Source organism: Chiloscyllium punctatum, chromosome 10 (genome assembly GCF_047496795.1).
Source record: "Chiloscyllium punctatum isolate Juve2018m chromosome 10, sChiPun1.3, whole genome shotgun sequence".
Lineage (NCBI taxonomy): Eukaryota > Metazoa > Chordata > Chondrichthyes > Orectolobiformes > Hemiscylliidae > Chiloscyllium > Chiloscyllium punctatum.
The window spans coordinates 73,687,671-73,703,114 of NC_092748.1; the positions used below are offsets into that span (position 1 = coordinate 73,687,671).

The following is a 15,444-nucleotide window of genomic DNA, read 5'->3' on the forward strand; positions in this document are numbered from 1 at the left end:
CTCCTCATTATTGACACTTTGACGAGGGGGAACAGCTGTTTCCTATTCACCCTGCCCCTGCCCCTCCTAATGCTACATACCTCAATCAGGTCCCACCTCAACCTTTTCTGCTCTAAAGAAAACAAATCAAGCTTATCAAGTCTCTCTACATAGCTAAATTTCTGTTGATCAAAATGTCACCTGTAGCATTCATTTCAAGATGGCGAGAATACAAGAGCAGAGATGAATTGCTAACTCTGTATAAGACTCTGATCAGACTGCTTTTGGAATATTGTGAGAAGTTTTGGGCACACTGTCAAAGGAACGTTGTGCTGCCTTGGAGGTTCACAGGAATGATCCCAGGGTTGAAAGGCTTGCCGTATGAGGAGTTGTTGAGGACTCTGGTTCTGTACTTGATGGTTTTACAAGGATGGGTGTTGGGGGGGGAAGGAATTTAATTAAAACTTACAGAATACGGAGAGGCATGGATAGATTGGACATTGAGAAGATGTTTTTACTAGTGGGAGAGACTAGAACCCAAGGGCACTGCCTCAGAGTGAAGAGATAAGCCTTTAGAACAGAGATGTGGAGAGATTTCTACAGCCAGAGGCTGATTAATCTGTGGAACTGCACTGGGCTGAGGATGCCAAGTCATTGAGTGTATTGAAGACAGATATGGATAAGTTCTTGATTAGTAAAGAGATTAAGAGTTGTGGGGAGAAGGCAGGAGTATGCTGTTTAGCCATGATTGAATGGTGGAGCAGACTCAATGGACCAATTGGCATAATTCTATTTCTATAACTTATTGTCTTATGATCTGCAATATAATTTTTGCTGGTCCTGATAGAGCTGCACCCAAATGAGAGATGAGGTGCTCTGCAGATATCCCCAGGATAAAGAAGTTGCAATGGCCTTGTATTGCTTATTTTTAAAATCAACTGATTCCTTGACTGCAGATAGCCTCCGATGTCACAGATCCTTGAAATGTGATGGTGACGATTGTGGCCAAGATTCTGTACTTCAATGAGGCTAACTGCAATATGTAGACATTGTGATATGCCTGCCCTCCTGTCATATCATTCCACACTTACATGCACATTGGGCATGAAAGTATGGAATCAATGATGATTCCTCACATCTCTGGAAGGAAGGTTCCATTCTGTGTATCACATTATCAAGGGGCTGGAAGGAGTACAATGGACAGATACCAATTTCTGTCATACTGTTGTACTGGTTTTTGTGAAAAGCTGAACAAAGCAACACCACTCAAAGGTTCAACAAGCATTTCAAGGCAATTTAACAATATATGCACAGTCTGAACCACCGATGCCTTACCAGTGATGGAAGAAGGAGATTCCTCGGGATTTCACTCAACCTAGTGGCAATAATGAAGGACTTCACTAACCATCTCTCAGATGTCATATCCTGATGGATGCATTAAGAACTATTTTATCTTAATGCTATGTAATGTTAATGCATGGTTTCCCTACCTACTGCTGTTTTCCTAATGGTCACAAAGACCAGGTTGTGCATGGATACTTGGATATAGGATCACATGAACACATCATGCACACACTCACGTGGATAATGCAACATTTATTCAGAAAAACAAAACATCAAAGTTTACAACAATAATTAGGGCTACATATCCTATGTTCTAAACAGGGACTGTTTTACCAGATAAGCAACATAATCAAATCAATTAAGTGAAGTCCAAACCTAGCTCATTAATCCTGCAAGGCGTGACCATGAGGTTATCTCTGGCATCTTGAGTTCTGCAATTTGTTACTCTTTCATGCTGTCTTAGACAACCCTGCTAGTAGATGTTCTGATCATCAGCCTTATCATCATCCTCAGAAAGTTGTTGTTGATCCAGAATTTCACCTACATCAGGCCAGTTTTGCTACTGGCTTACTCTGCATTTCTACCTTCATATTGTACAACGTAGACGGGATTCCAAATAAGGAAACTCCCATGAGAGAACACGTAGCAAGTAGAATAGGGAGAAAAGGTTTCACTTCTGATGTGCAATACAGGCATTATTGTTTGACATGGAATATTAAACTACAGTACATTAAACATTACATATGTAGCTTAAGCACAATTGACTGTATTCACAATCTTAGGTACACTTTGATTTCTTTTACATTGTGGGCTTTGGAATTCGTCAATCGAATTCTGTCTTCATGGTTTGCACTCATTTAGTTCATCTAACATGATCTGTATTGATGTTAACTGATTTCAGGTGAGTTGATGAAGTGGCACCCTGCTCCAATGTAAATTAAGCCCATAGATAGTTAAAGCACAGAAGGAGGCTGAACAGTCTATCAAAAATGAGCCAGCTTCCTGTCACCCTCAAAGTGCTTTCCTCCTTTCAGGTACTTCTCTAATTTCCTTTTGAACGCAATGTCTAAATTTGCTTCTGCCATTCAGTCAGGCAAATACTTGAGTAATTTAAACTTTTCCTTCAGTTCTTTTGCCAATCATTTTAAAACCGTGTCCTCTGCTTCCTTGGCCAAATGCAAATGGTTTTTCCAATTGACTCTGTCTAGACACCCCCCCCCCCATAATTTTTAAACACTCCTATGAAATCTTCTGTTAATTCTCTATTCTCTAAAGCGAGAGTACTCCAATCTATTGATATAACTGAATTCCTTCGTGCTTTTCATGAAAATCTTACCAGCAGTATTGCTGAATCTTCTTATCTTGCCAGAATTAAACACAATATTTCAGGTGAGGCTGAACCAAAGTTTCATAAAGTTTCCACATAACTTGTTTGCTTTTGTTCTCCAAGCCAGAACAGAATTATACTCCTATCAGCTCTCCCTTGTTCTTCCCAGCAAGGTGTATCTTCCATGCATCAGCCCATTTCACCAACCTATCTTTGTCCTCTTGAAGTCTATCACCATCCTCTTCACAGTTCACAATACCTCCAAGTTTTAGGTCCTCAGCAAATTTTGAAATCAGTCTTTGTAAACCCAAGTCAAAGTAATTGAAAGAGATCATGAAAAGCAGTGTGCCTACTCCCTCCATCTGAGAAACAGCCATTCACCACAACTTTCAACTCAGACAACTTTGTGAATGTGTTAAACTGTGCTTTCTCCTCATGGCTTCAACTTAGCTGACAAGCCTGTTATGTGGCACTTTATCAAACATCATTTCGGGTCCTAATAAAATACACCAACTGCACTCAATCTACCCTCACAACAAACTCAATCCATGTTGTTGGACATAATTTTCCTTTAATTACTCTGTGCTGGTTTTTCAGGTTAAACAGGGTAAGTTAATAGATCAGCTGGGAACAGGCTGCTCCAACACTTCAGTTCAAACTGTACAATGCACGCTTTTGTGTTTATTTGCAAGCTCTATACCTGACATGGCACAAAGTTAAAATTTAAAATAGCACTTTTTGAAGAGCTGATTTCAGTAAGAGTACTCTCTGAAAGAGTCCCTGACAATGAATTAAGAATTGTAGTTTTGAATTAATTAAATTAGCTTACCATGAATGATAAATTAAATAATGGCTTTTGCTTTCTATACTGCACTCATTACCTATTGTTTATTCAATGATGTCATTCTTCCTGCTTTATAAAAACCTGTAACTGATCAGCAGAACATGTACTAAGGAACTTGTCTGTAAGACATTTGCATTCTGAAACAAATGTGGTATGCTCTCTGCTTTTCTGTCTGCCGGTTTTACTGAGAGCTGCTATATGGTGTCAAACTCAATGATAAGTGTAAGAGGAAAACCACAGATGTTTCCAAATAGCTGTTAGAGTGACAGCTTTTGTCTTTACAATTTTATAGGAACTGAGAGGTGGACCTTCACTCTCTTCAGCTTCAAAGCAGCAGTCTCAAAACCCTTCAGACAGCTTTTTAAGTAATCTGGATTGTAAGGTTACAGGAGAACTGGAGGAAACAATGTCCCTGGACAGCAAGGAAACAAACACCAATGAGGGTAAGTGCCTTAACGCTGAAAATGTCCCATTATAACAAAATCATCTTTAGCATGCTAAATTTTCGGACTGTGCATGTGTCAGTTCTTTAACCCTTGCCAGTCATGAGAAAACAAGGTTTTTTTCATGTTTCATCATTTATGTTGTTCATAGTTCCCTCAAGTGATTCTTTTAAACCCCTTTTTCCTCCAAGGATCAAAGTTGTTTCTTCAGTCGTCCAGCAAATTATCTTCTACCCTAATTTGCCTTGCCCCTGAGCTTCTCACTGGGTTAGACAGTTTAACGTTCTGATCATTATGATTTAGAAAGATAAACTGCTGTTTCTTATTTAGCATGAAAAATTGATAAGAATTTTCACTTACATTTTGTAAATCCTCACGGCAGAAGATACCTGACTTTTACTTTTAATTATTGCAATGGCAAGATGAAGATCAAGATCTCTTTATAGGATACATGCCTACATAACAACAAACCAGTGTCCACATAATTGTCTCTCCATATCAAAATCAGCATGTATCATGGCACATATCACAGCACTATCTTAAAGATATTGTGCCCTTCAGTCAGGGCTCTTTTGGTACAGGGGTGGTTTAGGACCAGAAGTTATAAGTCCCATCTGCTCCAGAGGAGTGTCATAACGTGACTGGATAGGTTAATTTAAAATGCCTACCCTGCCAATCATTATTTTATTCTGTAGGAAGTGAAAGTACAATGTTTTCCCTATTTGCTCTCCCATCACACAGAGATTGGGACAAATAAATTATTATGATTAGCCACAATGAAAATACTTAATGTGATCTCCAATTATGGGACATAGGACTTCACTTTATTGAACAAACTGCATACTAGAATGGAATCGCAAGTCAAATGTAGTTACTAAGAACACCAGGATTCATATTATATTCCAATCATAATCCTCCAAATCTAAAATAAAAATCATTTATTCTGCTTGCGTATGTATAAAGTGCTGCTTCAATTTTTAAGTCCAATGTATTTTCAGAAACCATCTAAAGAGAGAAAGAAACCTAATTATTTTGGCTGCAAAATGTTTGTACTGAGCTAGCCTTTTGAAAGAAACCATCTTTGGATGGTGTGGAATAGAGATCTTATCTCCCTCCATTTTTGACATTTTAGATTGAAGTACTCAGTTTATGTCCCTTGTATGCTAAATGCAATAACACTGAACTTGCATTGGTTTATCTCAATCACTGGCCTTAACTTCAGCAGATGATTAGTGGAAACTCTCGGGCTAAAACAAAATGCATCAGCCTTCTTGCTGCTCCTGTCTGGCTTTTTATGGGTGCTTATGGGTTTGATAAGCATCAAAGAGCTATGCATCATCTCAATAAATGGAGTAAAATGGCAGATGAGTGTAAATGAAAATAATTGTAAAACCAAATAAATGGAAAGGTGAATTTTTTATGCACACATTAAATAATTAACATTGGCGTACAGGGCATAAAATTATTTGGAAACAGTAATTAATTATTTATGAAATATTGATTTAAGTCTGCAAACAGAAGTCTAATCAGCTTGTGATGTATGTTTCAAGGACATTTTAGAGGAAAGAAAAACAAGTTGTTTAAGCCCTGGGACGATACAATAGGTTGAATTTTTAATACTGAGGTGGTTAGCTTGAGTTGAATGATTTCTCGAGTTGGCAGACCTATCTGAGTATAAAGTATAGAGTATGAGTTATATAGCACATGTAATTTTTAAAATATTCTTCATGGGGTGTGGGGGTCCTCAGCTAGGACACCATTTATTGTCCATCCACAAATGTCAGAGAGCAGACGATCTACCTATTGAACTGCTGCGGTGCTTGGGCTGCTGAGAGAGAGAGACCCTGGTGCTTTTAGGAAAGGAAGTCCAAAATTTTGATTCAGCACTAATGAGTGAACATCAATGTAGTTCCAAGTCAAGACAGTATGTACCATGGAGAGAAATTTGCAGGTGATGCTCTTCTCATGAATGTGTTGTCCATGTCCTCATGGGTGGCAGAGGTTGTGGTTTGAAAGCTGCTGTCAGAGAAGCTTCAGAAAATTTCTGCAATATATCTTTTAGATGGTACATATTGCAGTTATATATAGGGCAGTGACTGGGGAGGGAATGAGTGTTTGTGCATTTAGTAGTAATGAAAGTGGCTGCTTTGTCTTGGATTGTGTCAAGTTTCTGAAATGTTGTTGGAATTCCCGTACAAGAAAATACAGGAAATATTCTATCAAACTCCTGTTCTGTGCCTTGTACATGTAAATAGGCATTGGGGAGACAGGAGGTGAGTTACTTGCTGCAGAAATCCAAGCCTCTGACCTACTGTCATAACTACAGTATTTATATGGCAGGTCCTGTTCAATTTCTAACCACTAACAACGCTTAAGAATTTTATAATGAGGGATTCAGCAGTGGTAACGCCATTGAATGCCAATAAATATCAAGGAATGATTCTCTCTTGTTCTAGATGGTCATTGACTCACTACTTACATGGCGCAAATGTTATTTGCCACTTATCAGCCAAAGCCTGCATGTTGTCTAGGTCTTACTGAATATGAAAATAGATATATCGCTGTCTGAGGAGTTTCAAACGGTGCTGAATATTGAGCAATCATCAGCAAAGATCCTCATTCTGACCTTATCATGGGTGGAAGGTCGCTGATGAAGCAGCCGGGTTTATTGCACGTTGGATGTTACCCTGAGGAACTCTAGCAGCAATGACATGGGGCTGAGAATACTGACTTCCAACGATGAGAGCCAACTCCAACCAGCAGAGAGACTTCCTCTGAGTCCCATAGACTACACTTTTGCTTGCATTCCTTGATTTCATACTCAGTCATATGCTGTCAAAAGCAAACGCTTTTGCCTCCCCTCTTGAGTTCAGCTCGTTTGTCCATTTTTAGTCCAAGACTATAGTGACAGTTTGGAGGCAGTAATGAACTTGATACATTTTGTGAACACTATTTATGCAGCAGTGAGTAAGAAATTAGTCAGATCTGCAGCAACCAAAAGCAGCTCTCTCAGTACTCTGCAATAAACTACTTGAGTTACTAGATCTATTTCAGCACAGTGATAGTGCACACAGTGCAATGGAGGGTATCCATAATGCAATTATGGTACTTCACCTCCATAAAAATTGAGCTGTGGTCTCTCTGGCTGATACTGTACAAACAAAGTCAAGTTTAATTTTTTCATCTTTGTTCACTTGCTACCACCAAATCCACTAGCTTCCAAATCCATTACAACTTGGCCAGGTCAGTCAGTATTGATACTATTATGCCACTCTAGGTGGTGGGCATTGATGTTCCCCAGTCAGAGTACATTCTGTGCCCTTGCCATCCTCATTGTTTTCTCTAAATGTTTAACATGGCAGAGTACTAATTCATCAGTGAAGTGAGGTGCTGGGTGGTTCTCAGAAGGAGGTTTACTTGTCTGGGTTTGACCTAATCAATGAATTTCAGCACAACCTCTTCTGACCTAATACCACTGTGCTGCTGCTCCTGGTGAGTCTGTCTTCCTGGTGGCCTTAGACATACCCAGGGGTGCTGATACCCAGGATGTTGTTGATAAAACATGATTTAGTGAGTATAATAAAGTCAGGCTATTATTTGACGAGAATGTAGACTACTCTGAATTTTGGCCTGAGCTCCCAGCTGTTTGTCGGTACAACTTTGATGTGTTGACAGGGCTAAGTTTGCCATTGTTGTTTCTAGTGCCTAGGTCTGTGCTAGATGGGTGGTTTGATTTAATTCCCTTTTTTGAGATTTTCTCATAATTGTATTAAACTGAGTGGCTTGCTAAGCCATTTTAGAGGGCAATTAAGAGTCAGTGATATTGTTGTGGGTCTGGAATCACACGTCGTCAGATCGGGTAAAGGTGACAGATTTCCTAGTCTAAAGGACATTAATGAACCAGATTTTAAAAAAAAAGATAATCTGGTCATTAGTCCAACTTTTAATTGCCAACTTCTTTGTTGAATTCAAATGTCACCACCTGCCATAGCCAGGTTGCTGAACAGGAGGTGATTGAGGCAACAGGAACAAATTAACTTATGATTAATGGTAAATGTTTTAAAGATGTAAAACAAGTATTTCCTAGAGAGCATGAACATCTCTGCATTATGATTGGCTTATGATTGCACACATATGTTTATACAAAGTCATTTGCCCAAAATCTAGCTGCTATCAGATTCCTTTGGCTCTTTCTGCTTCAGCTCAGTACCTCGCTGGCTTCTTCTTCATTCATCATTGGATCCCTCAGTATCTCTGCCATCGAATAGTTGCATATGGTGCCCAGACTACCTGGCATTGTCCAGCCAGATTCCTGCACAAGAATGGGTTTCACTTACTCAATGTCCTGCTCTTATGTGATCAGAGTCAGCAATTCTTTCAGATGCACCCATATTGAGAGAACTGTCATTGATGGTTACATTCAGTGAATGTTAACACTCCTGTACAATCTCCAAGGCTGGTGCATAGGTGATGAGGGATACGCCAAGTAGACAATGGCTAATGACCCCAGTGAATAACCTTTAGACTGATACTGAACAAGACTGCAATGTTGTCCATGCATCCACAATGATCATTGTTGAACAGACTATTGATAGCCTGATGATTGGTTTCATTTTCCTGCTGCATGGGGAATGGCAAATTACATATAAATAAGGCAAGAATAAGTAGAAATGCGATGTAAATGCATACAAATAGACCTCTTGCTACTAACCAGTGAGATTCCCCTCTTGCTGTTAAAACCTTGGGTGCAAGTGTTTACTTGGCACAAGAACCTCATTTTTCAATCTTTTAGTTTTTTTCCCAACCAATTCACCATTGCCAATATCTTTGTGGACCTGTGAAGATTCTGCCTTGTAAGTGTCTACTTAAATGACTCTTTCCAGTTTTTCTTTCCTGAACAGTAAAGACTGTTTTATGATTCTTCTCTGTTTGATGGCGCAGTGGTTAGCACTGCTGCCTCACAGCACCAGGGTCCCAGGTTCGATTCCAGACTTGGGCAACTGTCTGTGTGGAGTTTGCACATCCTCCCTTGTCTGCGTGGATGTGCTCTGGTTTCTTCCCACAGTCCAAAGATGTGCAGGTCAGGTGAATTGGCTATGCTAAATTGCCCATAGTGTTAGGTGCATTAGTCAGAGGGAAATGGGTCTAGATGGGTTACTCACCGGAGGGTCGGTGTGGACTTACCAGACCAAAGGGCCTGTTTCCACACTGGAGGGAATTGGAATCTCAATCTAAAAGCATTTAACAGTTTTGGTGGACTAAATGTTCCTCGTCTAGTAAGCTGCAGATTTCTAATCCAAACACTCCTTGCCTTGGAAGCCTGCACAAGTTATTGCAGTGACTGCTTTGCTCTGAAAACTGACTCCTGCTGGGACAGACTCTAATCTCTTCTCAGCTGAACTCTGATAGGAGAGAAACTAAAACTCACATCTGAACTCTACTCTTCATTCTTCTGAACTAAAACTCTGGTGTTTTCTAAACTGAACTTAGAACAAAATTATTGGCTTAATTTGTTTACATTTGCTCTTATAACTCCAAAAATGTAAACATCTTATTCCACTACACTTTTAGGGTTCTTGCATGCCTTTGTTTGCATTCACATATCTTCTGGGAACTGCTGCATTCAGGTGAATATTCCAGAATGATCTTTTGAAAAGAAAACTTTACAGCAGTAATCCAAATCCATGTGTCTCTCTTGTTAAAATAATTCAAATGCTGTAAATGAGAACATAATGTACACACCCTTGATCACAACACACAAACAAGACATGTTTCAGTTGCTGATTTGAGCTGACTGAAGAAAGAAGGAAAGCAAGATCAGGAAAACTTCCTCTATATCCCTCCTTGTTTCTCTGTGTCTCAAAAACAGTGTCTGGTGAGAAAGTAAATTGAGAAAACTACCATTTACCAAGAGCTCCAAGATATCTATAAATGTTGCCTCTGCTGAGGTGAGAGGAAAAAAAATCAAACACTAAGGTCTCTAAGGACCTCTAAGCTGTGTAACCTTTATTCTTCCAGTCCGTACCAGATGCACTCTCTTTAAACTTATTAACTGCGATGGCGTTTGAGTTTAATTTCATGTTTTTCTTATTTTTTATCTTGGGGTTGACAGATAATAAAATTCCTCCTTTTTTCACTCTTAGTAATTGACTCCTTTATTTTGATCTAATTAACCACATTTTAATTGATGTGTGATATAGCTGCATGTTAAAAAGAAATAAAATATTTATTGTAACCAACAAAGAGGGGGTTTAAGTGGAAAGAGATGAGTCAACCAAACCTCCTTGCCTGATTGTAACAATGCAAATCCTTAGTGAACTGCATACAGGTCTGGAAATATGGATTACTGCCAATAAGGTATATAAATTAACAAAATAAAAACCAAAAGAACTGCAGATGCTGTAAATCAAACCCAAAAACAGAAATTGCTGGAAAAGCTCAGCAAATCTGGCAGCATCTGTGGAGAGAAATCAAAGTTAACGTTTCGTGTCGAGTGACCCTTCCTCAGAATTCACTCATGTAAACTAATATCTTTACACATTTCACTAGTTCTTTTTTTTTTAAAATACTGACACTTTGGTAGATGTAACTGAAGTAATTTAAGAGTTCTTCTTTTAAGAAGAATTATTCTTGTCTCATGCAAAAGACCACTAAGGCTTCCTTAACTTTCATTGTTTTTCCCAAGTATCTTAAGTGTTAAATCTTTTGAAATGAATTGTATTTACTCTTGCTTTGCAAAGATTTTACTAAACAAACCTTGTTCATAATTTTGTCTGATATATGGCCTGTCAGAATATTATTTTGTTATCCATCAGTCAGAGACCAGAAAATAAACGTTGAGTACTAATTTCCATTAGGTTTGTCAGTAACATACTGGGTTTATTGTTCACTTTAGACAAGCCAATTCCCAGATAAACTTATGCTAACCTTGACTGTAAATACTTAATCTCCTGAGGGGAAGGGAAAGGGCAAGTAATCTACCCCCAGTTAAAATAAGTCTAAATTATCCCGCTGTTTCCAGTCTCTATACTTTAAACAGAATTGGCAAACAGGCTTGATCTTCCTGACCTCCATGAATATAATTCTATGGAAAACACATCAGTCCATCCACCAATCTCCCACTATCATTAGGGCAGCAAATTTAGATGGTATCATCATCATTACATTTCCCAAATCAGGGCCAAGATGTTGATCCATCTTGCAGTGTTCTAGCTGGAGGGAAAATACAGGATTATGTTTAACCTCAGACATTTTTTAGTTCCTTTTGACCTTTTTGGATGAATTATCAATGCACATCATTAATCTCTCTCGTCCTGACTCAATCTGAAAGTTGACAGCCTCTGTAGCAGTTCTGGGAAAGTTGGGCATTGCTGACACAGGCAGGAGACCTCAGGGCACCTCAAATCCAATATGCCTTCAAACAGCTTTCTATAAAGAAACAAAAATAAAAGTTGCTGGCAAAACTCATCAGGTCTGGCAGCATCTGGGCAGAGAAATCAGAGTAAATGTTTTGGGTCCAGTGACCCTTCTTCAACCAGTTCTGAGGAAGGGTCACCGAACTTGAAAAGTCAGCTCTGATTTCTCTTCACAGCTGCTGCCAGACCTGCTGAGCTTTTCCAGAACTTCTGTCTTTGTTTCTGATTTACAGTATCCACAGTTCCTTCAGCTTTCTACGAACTATGAGTTCTACTGAATGAAGGTTTTTTTTGGGGGGGTGTGTCATAGATCTTGGGCTTTGATGTATCACCACCACCAAATGTTTTGCTAAAAGGAGGTTGCCTCTGTGATTCTAGTAGCTTCCATATATGATAAAGCAATTCTGTCATCAGAACAATGTTGACGGTCTTGTGAATAGCCATTAACCAATTGCTTTCCTTGTCTTTTGAGTGGCCAGTCCATCTGCAATCCTGCCTGATGCTTGTAAATATCCCTGCTGGTGAGATCGCATTGCAGGAATAGTTATTGAACTGCAAATAGCTTTTCACTATTTTAAATGCCTCCACACTTCCATTATTGTCATCCAGAGGGTGTAAAGTTCTGCCTCTAATGTGTGTTTCAGAATGAATTATTCTTTTATTTTTTTTTGGGACATGCACCTTAGGAATTAATTGTTGGGCAACACTCCTGCAAATACATGGAGTATGAAAGTGTTTAATAAGATCTCACAGTGGGTATATAGAAATTAGACACGGAAAAATTGAAGTATTAAATCTTGATATGCAATTGCTATATTGCTAAAAACAAGTTGTTCAAAAGCTTAATGTTTTAGCTTTTAGTTCAAGAAGTATGTCTTTATACAATAGTACGCTGAGAGTTTGTGTATAGATTTTTTTCAGCTCTATTATATCTTGGCTATTTTGCATTTTCAGTAGACCTGCAAATTTACATATACTCTTTGTTTTTCCATTGATAATGATAAATTATATATAACTTGATTGATTGCAAAATCTTGGTTAGCGTAGACTATTCTGACAAGTTCAAGATACCCTACCTCAAGTGGACTATGTTGGGATAACATAGACTAGGTTTAAGTTTCCTTGAATTGAAATTGTCAAGATATTGTGAATTAAGTGGAACAGACAAGGTAGATTGCGAGAAAATATTTCCATCTTTTGGGCATTTTAGGTGTTTAAATTTCATGGAATCTGGATGACTCCAGAGACCTTTTAAGATAGTGGACAGACTCCAAATGTGGATGTTCCATTTCCATTTTTGAGAGAACTTATTTTTGTAACAGTGAGAAGAGAAAAGGGATGGGTCATCTAGATATGAGATTTCAACTCTGTAGGGTGATCTAAAATTAGGCCTGAGTTCAAACAGACACCATTTTGACTATTTCAAGGTAATGTGGCAGCAACAAATTGAGGCAGGATATATAAACATTCTTAAAGAACAGGTAAGGTCATTTTAGCTGTCATGATCTAATGTTGCTTAAATTTAGCTCTAAAAAGTTACATTTATAGAGGCGACACCATTTGGTTGGCATGGTAAAAGAGAGACACTGTTTGGAATGTATTGATTGACAGGCCAGTTTGTGTAGCTTGAAAAGAAAAATATTAACTTTTTTGCAGTTTTAATTGAATATTATTGATAATCAAGGGTTTATTTTATGCCTGAGTCCATTATAAATGCTGTTCAGATTTTCAAAAGGTTCATAACAGCTGCTCACAGCTAAGGGGCTTAGTTCATATTTTGCTTAACAGTTTGAGTCACCTAAGGGATTAATTTTTTTATTGTTTTTGAGAAGAGAATATTGTTTTTACAATATGTTGCCATTTGAGGGATTTAAAAGCCTTGAATGCATTTCATGAAAGACTTTTTTCAGTATCATTGTTATAACATGTTTTCCATTTCCAAATAGCTTCTGTGGTCCTTCTATGGTTAATATGGGTGAATGACGATGGCAGTGACATGTAGGGCATAGTGATAGCTATGCGATACAAGGTGACATGGAGAAGGTACCGGGAATATGAGGGGGTATGAAGCTGGCATGGGGATATGAAGGGGCATGGAAGTGATATGGGGGTAAAAGGGATAATAGCCTTTAATACAACTGGTTTAAAGTGTCAGAGAGTCAAGATAGGTCTTCTAATAAGGCAGTGTTAGAACACTCTTGCCTCCATGAGTACCTCATAAACATCTCTGGACGAGAACTCCATTCCAAAAAGGAGAATATGGCAATGACAGTTATATTTAAGAAATTGGCTTCCCGATTCTGAAAATGTCCTGTTTTGAAGTTTCTCACTTTAAGATGACATCCAAGCCTTGGGGCTTTGTGGCATAGTCAAAATCCAAAAGGCAAGCCTTTTAGCAATAAAATTAGGAAACATTTTTTCATGCAAAGGATAGTACAAGTTTGAAACTCTTTTCCACAGATGGTGAATGATGCAGGATCAATTGCCAATTTTAAAGCTGAGATTGATAGATTTTTAATCAAGGTTTTTAAGGAATACAGGGTATATGGATTTAGGTCACAGATCAGCATGGTCATCAACATCAAAAGCAACATATATTTATTATAACTTCAGTAAAGCAATGAAATGTCCAAAGGTATTTCACTGTAGTGTTATAAGTCAAAATTATAACTGAGCCATGTATGGCATGATCAGAAGAAGTGAGAAGAGATTGGCTTTAAGCAGTGCTTTAAAAGAATGAAGTTGTAGAGAGTTAAAGTTAAAGAAAAGGATTCTGGAGCTTAAGGCCTAGACAGTTTAACACATTGCTGATAATTAGTTAAGAGGTCAGAATTAGACGTATCAAAATCTTGGAGGCTTGTAGGGTTGACCGAGGCTATAAAGGTGGGGGTATGGGAACCTGGGTCTAACTCGGCCAATAAGTACAAGGGTGATATTTGAACAGGACTTTCAGTGCAGGCAGCATAGTTTTGCACTACTTCAACTGCCCCAGCATAAAATAATTTACATTCTTCAAGAGAACCTCAGCATGGTGGCACCCTCTTCTACTCCCTGCACCTTCAGCACTGGGCCCCTGTAACACAGAATAGTATACTACACATATTGAAGAGGCCCTTCAGCTCATCAAATCTGTACCACAAAAAATGTACATTTACCTTGTCTAGTCTCACTTAATGCACTAGGCCTTGAATGTTTTGACACTTCAAGCATTCATCCAAATACTTTTTAAAGGTTGTCAGGTTTCTCACTTCAATTACCTCCCAGGCAGTATATTCCAGACCACTATCACACTCTGGGTGAAAACATTTTTCCTGAAATCCCATCCAAACCTCCTGCCTTTCACTTTAAAATTATGCCACCTTGTTAATGACTCTTTCACTAAAGGGATGGCTATTTTCAATTCACTTTGTCCATGCTCCTCACAGCTCTACTAGGTAACCCTTCAACTTTCAATGCTCCAAACAAAACAATCTGACTTTATCCAGCCTCTCATCCTAGCAGAAATGCTCCATCCCAGGAAATATCCTGGTGGAAACAACAAATACTGGAGATACCAGTGGGTCAGACAGCATCCATGGCAAGAGCAAGTTACCGTTTCTAGTCGAGCTGACTCTTCATCAGAGCTGAAGTGAAGTGGGGAGGGGACAGCGCTTATGCTATAGTTTTGGGGACAGAGATATGGGTGTAGTGGGCATAGGTTGCTGATGGACCCTATACCCATTACCCCCACATTCCCCTCCCAAACTATGGCATAGATGCTGTCTCCTCCGCACTTCACTTCAACTCTGATGAAGAGTCAACTAGACTCGAAACATTAACTTGCTTTCTTTCCATGGATGCTGTCTGACCTGCTGTGATCTCCAGCATTTGTGTTTTCAGTATAGATTGTAGCATCTGCAGTAGTTCGCTCCAAAATTCTGGTGAATCCCCTTTGCACGGCCTCTAGTGCAATCATATCCTTGCTACTGTATTGCAACTAGAAGTGCACACAGTGCTCCAGCTGTGGCCTATTAAAGTTCTGCACAGGTCCAACATGACTGCCCTGTTCTTATAATCAATGCCATGACTGTTAAAGGCAAGCATCCCATGCTC

At 38.8% G+C, this 15,444-nt stretch overlaps 1 protein-coding gene across 1 annotated transcript in view; it reads left to right on the top strand.

Annotated features, from left to right (window-relative positions):
* The window catches only part of xirp2b (xin actin binding repeat containing 2b), a 110,752-nt gene that overhangs the window by 38,597 nt on the left and 56,711 nt on the right, over window positions 1-15,444 (top strand). Inside the window, exon 3 of the mRNA XM_072579511.1 lies at window positions 3,787-3,937. Within this exon, the coding sequence (XP_072435612.1) occupies window positions 3,787-3,937 (151 nt within the window). The remainder of the gene's footprint in view (window positions 1-3,786; window positions 3,938-15,444) is intronic.